This window comes from Hemitrygon akajei, chromosome 10 (genome assembly GCF_048418815.1).
Source record: "Hemitrygon akajei chromosome 10, sHemAka1.3, whole genome shotgun sequence".
NCBI lineage: Eukaryota > Metazoa > Chordata > Chondrichthyes > Myliobatiformes > Dasyatidae > Hemitrygon > Hemitrygon akajei.
The window spans coordinates 38,179,581-38,192,836 of NC_133133.1; the positions used below are offsets into that span (position 1 = coordinate 38,179,581).

General features: G+C 42.8%; 1 protein-coding gene across 1 annotated transcript in view; it reads right to left on the reverse strand.

Moving 5' to 3' along the window:
- Positions 1–540: 540 nt before the first annotated feature.
- The window catches only part of mtmr8 (myotubularin related protein 8), a 42,342-nt gene continuing 29,626 nt past the window's right edge, over positions 541–13,256 (reverse strand). Inside the window, exons 11-14 of the mRNA XM_073058050.1 lie at positions 13,055–13,255; positions 12,248–12,376; positions 4,554–4,680; positions 541–2,112 (exon numbers count right to left, since the gene is read on the reverse strand). Coding sequence (XP_072914151.1) covers positions 1,789–2,112; positions 4,554–4,680; positions 12,248–12,376; positions 13,055–13,255 — 781 coding nt within the window. The 3' untranslated portion in view covers positions 541–1,788. The remainder of the gene's footprint in view (positions 2,113–4,553; positions 4,681–12,247; positions 12,377–13,054; position 13,256) is intronic.

The following is a 13,256-nucleotide window of genomic DNA, read 5'->3' on the forward strand; positions in this document are numbered from 1 at the left end:
GCAAGGAGAGCAGAACCTGGTTTGCAAATAAATGCACTCCCAAATATGAAGCACAGCAATTTCCATCGCAATGATTCATTTGTGTGTCCTCCTTTCCGTTCTTGAAGTGTGAAATAAATATCTTGTCTTACACAAATACATACTGTACGATCCATATTTAAAGTAACCAAATTGCTGCAAAAATAAAGTAGGTGACAAATGGTCATGAAATAAAGGCTTTAGAGAAGTTAAGTTTAATGACACTTGCAGTTAATATTTACTCATTTGCTTCTGATGAGATCCTAAGAGAAAATCTGCTACTGACAGCAAGCAACACCAGTGGACAAGAACACTGCAAGTCTGGCAAAGTATTCTGCACATCACAAATCCCCAACATAGTTGAAGAAAATAGACTCTGAATGACCTTCTGGGTCACTGTATTGGGTTTGGTATTAGGAAGCGGTACTGGGTAGTCTAGATTAGATTCGAAAACTGAATCTGGAGACATGACAAATAATAACAAAAGTTCAGAATTTGAATAAACTGGAAAATAAGCCAACATTAAAAATACAAATGATAACTCTTTAATGATTAGAAAATAAACTTTTTGTTAAATCTCATGAAAAAGATTCATATTTCTAAATCTCAAATGAAATAAGACATCAGCACTAACTGCAACAAATACTGTTCAACAGGCAGTATCAGGTGACAACATCTCACAATCACATTGAAAGAACTGTGGTAACTTTTCATAACAAGCAGAATAATAGTATAACCTGTTCACAAGGCATTCTGTGAAAATAATTGAATTGCAGCTACTTCCAAGGACACATCTCATAAAGGGTCTTTCCACACCAAAGCCTGAATAAATTCCCTTCCTTGTTCTGAGTTGCTTGATCATTGATAGGACTGTAGATGGCCTTAGCCAAGTGACTATCTCTAATGCTAGATATTCACAGTTAGTTAATGACAACACTTCAGCTGCTCAAGTTCTTATTTCTTACACTTTAGATGGGAAATGCAAGTTGAAGACATGTTGAGAACACAAATGGATTTGAATATAACTGGAGAATAATTTATCTTACAAGTTTACATAAAAACAGCTAGTTAGCTAATATATCACAAAGCTGGTGACAGCAGAAAAGCCATATCAAAAGATATGGAATAGAAAGATAGCTGAGGGGGAAAAACTGAAGATAATTAAAGAGGGAAACAATCATCATCAGTTTATTACAGCTAAAACTTAATAATTTCCAATTTTAGAAAACATATTGGTTATACTCAATATATACAAAGCAGCCAGTTTGGGTTTCTAAAATGCTTTACCATATCCAAAGCTGGTTTCTTCAGTAGTAAAACTCAGAAATACTACAATGAAGCTACTTACGAAGATTGGAACTTTAAAAGTTGACAAATACAATAAAATACATCTGCAATAACTGGACAGATTATAACATCTGAGCCTCATCACTCGGGGCATATCAGGAATTCAGAAGCCTTGTAAGAAGAATTCAGGGCCAAAGTAATGACGATCTCCCATCCATTATGGACATTCACCAAATATCCACCAGGGCCTCCTAATGGATTAGCATTAATACCAAGAGTGTGCTTCTTATAAAATTGTCTCTCTGAAGTAAATCATGTAATTTAAGCAGCGAGATAGATTCCTTTTCTAAACCTGGAATATATTTGTTACACAGCTATTTCTTGGCATTTTCCCTTTTGACACTTTTGCAGAATAATATGAAAATATTAAGACAAAATATGCTTGGGAACAAACACAAAAACAATTTGTTTCAAAATGAGTAACTATTTTTCAACCTTGTCTTGAAAGATTTCATGATGTTCTTCGTCCCCTTGTATGCTCATTTTGACTAAGGAAAGGGAGTCCGTGTAATTTGAAGTGGACTCGTGCGTAAATGAAGAATCCAGTATATTTTCCCTTTCTTCACTCCCATCAGAAATAGTTTCTACTAAATCCTCCATGCCATTTGCTAATGGAACTTTGTTTTCTTCTGTATCGTCCTGAGAAGCATTTAATACTTGAATCTGGGGAGTGTGTTCCTCAGTCGAAAGCTTCATTGATAAGGTAACAGAAGCACCAGAGTGCGATTCATTTACATGAAGAAGTTCCTGTGTGAAAAAAAACAAAGGAATATACATCAGCTTCAGCTGCATATTAAATCAATTATGAAAGGACATTAAATAATTTATATAATAAAATACATTTTCAACATTTTCACATTTCTCCAAAGCACCACAAGCATGTTTGGAGATCAAAACAGCGTATGTTGGACTCCAGATGAAAGGTCTTGACCTAAAATGCTGAATATCCATTTCCCTCCACATATGCTGCTTGTCCAGCTAAGTTCTTCCAGTTCTCTGTGTGTTGCACTAATGCCAGTTTGTCAATTTTATATTCAAACCATTGGACAAAGGGAATAGAGTTGCAATAATAGATCTAAAGTCATGGAGTTTGACGCTCAGCAACTTAATTGGCTATGTAAATGGATCCAGCTACTCTATTGTACTTCTGGTGTAATCATGAAGATCTGGGTTATGCACTGACATAAATTTAAATGCTCAACCATTAATAAGCATTCTCAATGACAAAAGTCCTGCACAAAACCAAAACAAAATTCAAGAGAAACTAGTTTTCTTGATATTTGGAAATTGTTCACAGATAAGACCCAATGATTCTCAATGAGACTGAAATGTAAAATGAAAAGGTTCTTGTGACTGCTGCTATCAATATTCCATGAACTCTATTCAGTGAACACTGCCCCATACACAATGGTAGGGTTATTCCCTTAACCCTCTGGTTTCCATGCCTCGGAAAGATTAGTAAACCCTCAGAAAGATTAGTTGGATTGGTATGCCACAATGCCCTGCTAAAAATACAACGGAGTACACCATACAAAGACAATTGTATAGAATACGTACACGACGCTGGAAGAACTCAGCAGGCCAGGCAGCATCCGTGAAAAAAGAGTAGCCAACGTTTCGGGCCGAGATCCTTCATCAGGAATGGGGGGGAGGAGAGGGCCGAAGCCCAGTAATAGAGATAGGGGAGGGGGAAGGGCTAGAGGCGCCAGGTGGAGAACCAATCAGAGGAAGGATAAAGGGGGGAGGGGATAAGCATGAAAGAACTGTAGCGATAAAGGAGCAGAAAGTTGAAAGGGGAGAGAGGCAGAGAGGGACCTAGGATAGGGGAAGGGGGAGAGGGAGGGAATGACCAGAAATTGGAGAATTCAATGTTCATACCACCAGGCTGGAGGCTACCCAGACGGTAGATGAGGTGTTTCTCCTCTAACCTGAGTTTGGCCTCATCAACGCAGTAGAGGAGGCCATGTATGGACATATCTAGATGGGAATGAGAGGCAGAGTTGAAGTGGGTGGCAACCGGAAGGTCCTGTCTATTGTGACGGATAGAGCGGAGGTGCTCGACGAAGCGGTCCCCCAGTCTGCATCGGGTCTCGCCAATGTAGAGGAGGCTGCACCGAGAGCACCAGATGCAATAGACAACTCCAGCAGACTCGCAGGTGAAGTGTTGCCTCACCTGGAAGGACTGTCTGGGGCCCGGAATGGTGGTAAGGGGGGAGGTGTGGGGACAGGTGTAGCATTTGCGCTTACAGGGATAAGTGCCGGGTGGGAGTTCTGCGGGGAGGGACGTATGGACCAGGTAGTCGCGGAGGGAACAATCCCTGCGAAAAGCTGAGAGGGGTAGGGAGGGAAAGATGTGCTGGGTGGGGGGGTCCTGTTGAAGGTGGCGGAAGTTGCGGAGGATAATGTGTTGGATCCGGAGGCTGGTGGGGTGGTAGGCGAGGACAAGGGGAACCCTGTCCCTGTTGTGGTGACGGGAGGATGGGTTAAGGGCTGAAGTGCGGGTGGAGGAGGAGATGCGGGTGAGGGCATCTTTGATGACGCCAGAAGGAAAACCACGATCCTGAAAGAAAGAGGACATTTGAGAAGTCCTGGAACGGAAAGCCTCATCCTGGGAGCAGATGTGGTGGAGACGGAGGAACTGGGAATAGGGAGTGGCATTTTTGCATTGGGCGGGGTGGGAAGAGGTATAGTCAAGATAGTTATGGGAGTCAGTGGGTTTGTAGAAGATGTCAGTGGGTAGTCTGTCTCCGGAGATGAAGACCGAGAGATCGAGAAAGGGGAGAGAAGTGTCTGAGATGGACCAAGTGAATTTGAGGGCTGGGTGAAAGTTAGAAGCAAAGTTGATGAAATTGATGAGCTCAGCATGGGTGCAGGAAGCAGCACCAATGTAGTCGTCGATGTAGCGGAGGAAAAGTTGGGGAGTGGAGCCAGTATAGTCTGCCAACAGTGAGTGAGCTTGGAGATTTTATAATCCAGCTGTACGCAGAAGAAAACACTACAGATGAGATGCACTAAGGAAACCTGTGCACAAGCAACAGAGGTAAATGTCTGCATCACAAGTGCAAACATCAACCATTATTTTTTTCTCTTGAAGGTAGCAGATTGCAATATGAAATGTATGGCTTCACAGACTACATGGTAGTTTTTTTATGATGGAACTCTTGCATGGCAACCTTAAATATTTTTACCTGATTCAGATCTTCTACAGTTTCTTCTAGCTCGGATTTTTGTTTTGCTGCAGCTTGCAGAGAATCTAGAACTGACTGTTTTGGTTGCATTCCTCGATCAAAACGATTATACATTCCACACCAGAACCTAGACAGGAGAACAGGAGAAACATTTATTTTTTTTTAAATTTGCATGTACATCTTTAAAAATGAACAGAACTATGCTACGTGAATTCAAAGTGTCTGACAATGGAACAAACAGAAACTTACAAAAGGAATTTCAAAATTATTACTTTTCCCCTCTGAGTGCATGACAGCAAGAATACTAATCGTTTTACATGGAACTGACAATCGCTGTTAAGTCACTTTGTTGATGCTCTGATTCAGAAAATGAAAAAATGCAAGACTTCTTTACCACAGTCAGTCTTAGTTATCCCATAGAGGAGAACATTTTAAAAAAATACATCAATAGTGAGGAATATTCTCACGGTGTTTGCTTAAAAGCATTTCAAAGAAAGGGGGGTATTTATCAGTTCTTTCAATCTAAAGCAAGGTGGAAATATTGTTTTAAATGGCATTCTGAAATATTAAGAAACTGCTTCCCAAGAGCTGGTTATGATCACACGCACTATTCATCCTTCTTACCTCTCACAATCAACATCTCCTTCTCTAACAATCAACATCTTTCCCTCTCTACCCCTCTCTGCTTTTCGCAGGGATTGTTCCCTCCGCGACTGCCTGGTCCACACGTCCCTCCCCACAGATCTCCCATCTGGCACTTTTCCCTGCAAGCCCAAGTGCTACACCTGTCCCTACCCCTCCTCTCTTACCACCATTCCGGGCCCCAAACAGTCCTTCCAGGTGAGGCAACACTTCACTTGTGAGTCTGTTGGGGTAATCTATTGCATCTGGTGCTCCCGGTGCGGCCTCCTCTATATCGGTGAGACACGACGCAGTCGAGCACCTACGCTCCGTCTGCCACAACAGACAGGATCTCCTGGTTGCCACTCACTTCAACTCTCCTTCACATTCCCATTTGGATATGTCCATACGTGGCCTCCTCTACTGCCATGATGAGGCCAAACTTCGGTTGGAGGAACAACATCTCATCTACCGTCTGGGTAGTCTTCAGCCCCTTGGTATGAACATCGAATTCTCCAACTTCCAGTAATTCACTCCCTCTCCTTTCCCCCATCCCTCCTTCACTCCGTCTCCTCTTCTAGCTGCCTATCACCTCATGACTCTGCCTTCTTCTACTACCCATTGTGCTTTCCCCTTAGATTTCTTCTTCACCTCTCCTGCCTATCCCCTCCCTGCTTCCCCTCCCCTACCCCTTGATCTTTCCTCTGATTGGTTTTCCACCCTCCCCCCACCTTCTTTATGGGGCCCCTGCCCCCTCCTTCTTTAGTCCTGATGAAGGGTCTCGACCCGAAACGCTGACTGCTCCTTTCAACGGATGCTGCCCGACCTGCTGAGTTCATCCAGCTTTTTTGTACGTCTTGATTTGACCACAGCATCTGCAATGCACTTTGTGTTTACAACATCTCCTTCACTGCCCACCTCTTAAGGACATGATCACACCCACACCCAAGTCCTCTGAGCCCTACCTGTAGCTGAGTGTGGGCCTATCACTCAACCCATGAATCTCACTAGAACTTAAGAGCTTGGAGAAAAGTTTTAGTTTTAAAGTGCTTTGTTTTCTTACAACCATTTGCAGGTGAAGGTCTCTGAATTACTTACAGTGGGAACACTGGGAGCCACAAGACTGGCTGGCTGGTATCCCCATGCTTACGGTACACCAATTCCTTCTACACAAGATTAATTTTAAGGCTCTTTATACAGACTAGGTCATAATCAACAAATACAACAAAAAAGCACTGCCAACTTTCTAATCTATCTTTACACAATGCATCATCTTCATCTACATATTGCCACTAACACATCTTCTCTACTATCTTATCAGAAGATGCTTCAGAGGCAAAAGATGCTCTGGATCACTCTTATAACCCCACCATACTCACTCCACTTTTCACAGAGCCTTTGCATGCAGTGAATACAACATCTGTTCTCCTTCCGACCATCTGCGACCAAACACACTTTCCAGAGGAAACAGAGCTTTATTTATAAACACAAGAGATTCTGCAGATGCACGAGGAACTCAGCAGGACAGGCAACATCTAAGGAAATGAATAAGTACCCGATGTTTCGGACCGATACCCTTCATCAGGACTGGAAAGGAAGGGGAAAGATGCCAGAAAGCAAAAGATGGGAGATGATAAGTGGAAAAGGAAAAAGGCTAAAGAAGGTATCTGGTAGGAGAGGAGAGTAGACCATGGGAGAAAGGGAAAGAGGAGGGGCACCAGGGAGAGGTGACAGCCAGGAGAAGGGGAGAGGTAGGAGGCCAGAGTGGGGAATAGAAGAAAGGGGAAGGGGGAGGTATCAAAATACCGGAAGGAGAAAATGATGTTAATGTCATCAGGTTGGAGGCTACTACAATGGAATATGAGGTGTTGCTCCTGCAACCTGAGAGCAGCCGTTATCATGGCAGAAGAGGCCATAGACCAACATATTGGAGCAGGAAGGGAGATATGATTGGCCACTGGGAAATTTTTGCAGATGGAGTGGAGGTACTCAACAGAGTGGTCACCTGTGCAGAGGAGGCCACATCGTAGGCACCAGATACAGCAGACAATGCCAACAGATTCACAGGTGAAGTGTTGCCTCATCTGGAAAGACTGCTTGGGGCCTTGAATGGAGGTGAGTGAGGAGGTGAATGGGCAGGTGCCAGAAGGGAGACTACTGGGGTGGGATGAATGGCCAAGGGAATCACACAGGGAAGCAATCCCTGCGCAAAGCAGACTGTGGGGGAGAAGTAAAGATGTGCTTGGTGGTGGAATTCTGCTGAAGATGGCGAAAATTGCAGAGAACGATGTGTTCGATGTGAAGGATCATGGGGTGGTAGGTAAGGACAAGAGGAACTCTATCCCTATTAAGGCAGTGGAGAGATGAGGTGAGCACATATGACCAGGAAATGGAAGAGATGTGGGTGAGGGCAGCATCAATGGTGAGCAGGGGGAATAGATAGATAGATAGATAGATAGATAGATGGATAGATAGATAGATAGATAGATAGATAGATAGATAGATAGATAGATAGATAGATAGATAGATAGATAGATAGATAGATAGATAGATAGATAGATAGATAGATAGATAGATAGATAGATAGATAGATAGATAGATAGATAGATAGATAGATAGATAGATAGATAGATAGATAGATAGATAGATACTTTATTCATCCCCATGGGGAAATTCAACTTTTTGAATACCCGTTCTTTGAAGGAGGATACAAGACCATAAGACACAGGAGCAGGAATATGCCATTCAGATCATCAAATCCGCTCCGCCATTTAATCATGGCTGATCCTGGATCCCATTCAACCCCATACACCTGCCCTCTCACCATCTCCCTTGATGCCCCAACCAATCCGGAATCTACCAACAACAAGAGTAAATTTGCAGATACCGGAAATCCAAGCAACACACACAAATGCTGGAGTAACTCAGCAAGCCAGGTAGTATCTATGGAAAAAAGTACAGTTGATGTTTCCGGCCAAGAACCTTCAGCAGAACACTCTTCTGCTTTGAATATACCCACGGACTTCGCCTCCTCTGCAGAGTATTCCACAGATTCATCACTCTTTGTTGAAAAAAATTCCTCCTTACTTCTGTTCTAATAGGTCGTCCCTCAATATTGAGGCTGTGCCCTCTAGATCTGAATACCCTCACCAGAGAAAACATCCTCTCCACATCCACCTTATCTAGTCCTTTCAACATTCAGTAAGTTTCAATGAGATCCCCACACATTCTTCTAAATTCCAGTGAGTACAGGCCCAAAGCTGCCAAACACTCCTCATATGTTAACCCCTTCATTCCCAATATAATCCTCGTGAATCTCCTCTGGACTCTCTCCAATGACAATACATCCTTTCTGAGATATGGCACCCAAAACTGTTGACAATACTCCAAGTGCAGCCTGACTAGTGTTTTATAAAGCTTCAGCATTATCTCGTTTTTATATTCTATTCCCTTGAAATAAATGCCAACATTGCATTTACCTTCTTTACTAGAGACTCAACCTGGAAATTAACCTTCTGGGAATCTTGCACGAGGACTCCTGGGTCTGCACCTCTGATGTTTGAACTTCTCCCCATTTAGATAATAGTCCATATTATTGTTCCTTTTACCAAAATGTATTATTGTACATTTTCCAACACTGTATTCCATCTGCCACTTTTTTGCCCATTTTTCCAATTTGTTTTGCTCAATCATGCTCAATCGTATTGCTTCCTCAGCCCTGCCTACCCCTCCACCTAACTTTGTATCATCTGCAAACTTTGCCACAAAGCCATCAATTCCATTATCCAAATCATTAACAAGTAGCAGTCCCAATACTGACCTCTAAGAAACAGCACTAGTTACTGGTATCCAACCAGAAAAGGCCCCCTTTATTCCCACTTGCTGCCTCCTGCCTGTCAGTATATTTCCTGTAACACCATAGGATTTTATCTTGTTAAGAAGCCTCATGTGAGATACCTTATCAAATGTCTTCTGAAAATCTAAGTAACTGACATTCATTGCCTCTCTTTGGTCCACCCTACTTGTTACTTCCTCGAAGAATTCAACAGGTTTGTCATGTTAGATTTCCCTTTACAGAAACCATACTAACTTTGATTTATTTTATCATTAGTCTCCAAGTACCTCAAAACCTCATCCTTAATAACAGACTCCAATGCTTTCCCAACCACTGAGGTCAGGCTAACTGGCCTATAATTTCCTCTCTTTTGCTTTCCTCCTTTCTTAGAGTGGAAGAAGTCAAAATTTCTGAAGTCCTGGAAAGCCGCATCCTGGGAAGAAATGCAGCAGAAAGGAAGGAACTTAAAAAAAGGGAATAGTAATTTTACAGGAGACAGGTTGGAAAGATGTACAGTCAAGATGCGTGGGAAACAGTAGATTATAAAACCTATTGGTAGATAGTTTGTCTCTGGAGATGGTGACAGAGAGATTGAGAAAAGGGAGAGAGGTGTCAGAATTGGAAGTGAATTTAGGGCAGGGTGGAGGTTGGAAGCAAAGTTGATGAAATTGACAAGTTCAGCATGGGTGTAAGAAACAGCACTACTCAGTTATCGATGTAGTGCAGAAATAGTTGGGGAACATTACCAGGGAAGGCTTGGAACATGAATTGCTCCATGTAGCCTACAGAAAAGCAGGCATAGCTGGGGGCCATGCAGGTGCCCCTGACTACCTCTTGAGTTTCGGGAAAGTGGGGAGGAGCCAAAGGAGAAATTGTTGAGGGCGAGGATCAGATCTGCCATGCGAAGGAGGGTGGTGGTGGAGGAGAACTGGTTAGTTCTGTGGTTGAGAAAGAATTGGAGAGATTTAAGGCTTTCTTGATAGGGAATATAAGAGTAACGGGACTGAACATCCATGGTGAAAATGTCAGGGCCAGTAGATTTTCTGAAGAGATCAAGAGCATGTGAAGTTTTACAAATATAGGTGGGAAGGGACTGAACCTTGGGGATGGAAAGGAGTTGAGGTATGCAGACATGAGTTCAATGGGGCACGAGCAGGCAGAAACAAAGGGCCCATCCAGACAGTTCAGTTTGTGGATCTCGGGTAGGAAGTAGAAATGAACAGTGACAGTAAGGGAACTATGAGGTTGGTGGCAGCAGAATGGAGATTTCCAGAGTTGATAAGGTGCAGGAGACAGTGGCCAGGTGGTCTGGAGTGGGGTCCTTCTCAAGGGTTAAGTAAGAGGAGGTGTCTGAGAGTTGCTGCCGGGCCCTGGCAAGGTAGAGGTCAGTCTGCCAGACTAATACAGCACCCTCTTTATCTGCAGGTTTGATGGTGAGGTTGGCGTTTGTGCAGAAGTGAAGGGCATTGCGTTTGGAGGAGGCAAGTTCAAGGAGGAGATAAGAGTGCTGAAGTTGTGCCAATTGATGCCCCATTGGCAACTGGAGATGAAAAGTTCCAGAGCAATGTGTTCAAGAAGAGGGATGTGTTGAAGACAGAAAGGATCATCAGTGTGGGCTGGGGAATCCTTTGCCAAAGAAGTGGGCTCAGAGACGAAGGCAACAGAAGAGCTTGGTGTCATGGGGTGGTGGGGGGGGGGGAATGAGGAATTCACTGAGGTGTGGGTGGAGGGAGACAAGCCAAAGCCCTTGCTGAGGACAAAATGTTCTGCCTCAAAGAGAAGGTCAGAGATACACAGGGATTGAAGGGGAGCGGAGAGATGGTGACGTCAGAGGAGAAAGGAGGGCTGGGATGTTCAGCGAAGGTAGGGTGGTGACAGAGGAGCCTGAAGAGGTTGGTGGTGGGGGAATGGGAGCCAGGGGGTCCAACGGGAGAATTCTCAGACTGGAGGTGGAGGCAGCTGAGGTCGGGGCTGCAGCCAAAGCTAGAGGCTGTGTAATTTGTTGCTGAAGACATCCAGATTTGTTGGGAGCTGGAATTGATGATGCTGGTGCCTGCAATCTGGAAGAGACAAGGGCTGTCAGAACTGCAGTTGGAGACAGCGGGATCCGCAGTCTGGAGACATCCGTACAAGTCAATGTCCGAGCGGGGTTTGGCAGGGGCTACGGTCTGAAGATGGGCAATCTGCCAATCCTTCCTGGACGTAATGAAGCTGAAGAACTAACAGTTAAAGGTGTGGATCCAGTGGAGGATGAAATGTCAGAGTGGTCCATGGCAGACAGAGGAGAGTGAGGCTGGGAGCTGTGGCAGAGACTGCATCTGGGCTTACAGATATCTCCACGTGGCAGGGAAGGTGGCAGGTAGAATTCAGAAGCAGAAGTTGCGGGAGATGCAGTCAATCAAATGCAGATTAATTTATTTACACTTCTTTCAATCATATGATATTTACTGCCTAAAATCTGGGCTCCTGTTCACTGAGAAGACCAAATGCAGAGTCAGGGTCTCCTTTACACAGACAACAAGCATGATCCAAGCTTGTAGATACTGGAGAGTAATTCTCTATCCCATCCTTTCAAACTTTTGTCTTCTAACATTTTATTAATAAAGGCCAATTTAAGCTCATGGGCTATTAATCAAAAAGCATAAAATTACGGATGGTTGAAATACCAATGCTAGCAAAGCTGAATTGCTGAGAAGACATTCGAGTCATCAACATGAAGTTTTAATTTTGATGGTCTCTCTACAATGTTGGCTAATCTGCTAGGTATTTCCAACATTTCCTGTTGTCATAATAGCAAGTATGCCACCAGCCCATTACAACTTTCCAGACAGCAAAACAGGAAAGTTATCAGCACTTTGAGATCTCCAGAATCAGAATTTCTTTTGATTATTTCAAATAATCACCTTCCCCATTTATACCTCCTCCAGTCAGACCTTTTGTTCACTTGCTTGCCCCAATACTACCCCTTTTCACCACTGTCCCTTAGTCAGTTAATTTATCCTAATCTCCGTCTTTGTTTGCCCCTCCCCTCACTCCTCCCTACATCTAAAATCCTATTTACCTTACTTTTCCCAGTCCTAGTGAGACTCTGAGGATTAACTGTTCCCTCTCTACATTGATGCCTGTCATTTTTCATACATCAGGAAATCTTGTCATAAAATATTTTACAGAATTTTTAAAAAAGTTATAACCAAGACAAAACAAAAAAATGAATTTAAGTTCCAGATTCAAAACTTACCTGAAATTAAAAGGAGCAGTATTGGGCTTTAACACCGTATTTATTGCACTGGGTTTATACAGGGGATTCCGGTACAGATAGTGCTTTCCCAGTAGAAACGGCCACAAGGAATGAGTCTTTTCTTGTATTCTATAATTTTAAAAGAAAAGTATTCCAAATTATACAAGCAATCATATTATTTAAGAGGATGGTTAAATTGTTTTAAAATCACACCCAGTAACAATGAGGAATTAATAATTGCCGCTGCTTTTACATCAAATTTTACTCTCTTCAAGAGATCAAGTTTCAATGAAGAACATTTGTTATGTGCACTTTGATTACTTCCTGTTTATTTCATTCAACTAGCCATCCAGTAAATGCTCTAACTTACAGAGCGCATCAAAGACATGATGAGTTCCAACTTCGTCTGGTAGTACACAGATCCAATCCGCAAGTGATGGACTTCAGAGAATTTAGGAATGGACTTTTATTTTGTCAATACTGAGGAGATCTGCAGCTGCTTTGTTGCTATGACTGATGACTGTTAATGTTACACAAACTATGAGTTCTGATTCCTATCTTCACCATACAACAGCACTTCTCCATACAAGAGCATTTACAGAAAAGCTTTTTTTATTATTGTCTCTATGCTTCCATTGCAAAACAATTAATATTATTCAGGACATTTGTTATATTTGGCTTAAGCTACACTTCACTGGCGAGGTATTTAAAGATACAATGCAAGGATTCAAAGATAATTTAAGACAACATAATAATCGAAGAGCATTAAATGGTCCTTCATGGCATTAATGCTTAAATGAAACTTACTTCAACTCTTGACGTTCTCTTTGGGAGTTTCCAATGAAATTACCAAATTGGCAAGAGTAGATGTGGTCGTGGATCTCCAGCAGATACTTCTCATTAAACTCAAAAGCACATGGAAACTGATCCATCAGGTGCCAGATACATTCAATAAACTGAGTAAACACAGGTGAAACTTCTTTGGGGTCACCTTCTAGATGGCCACATC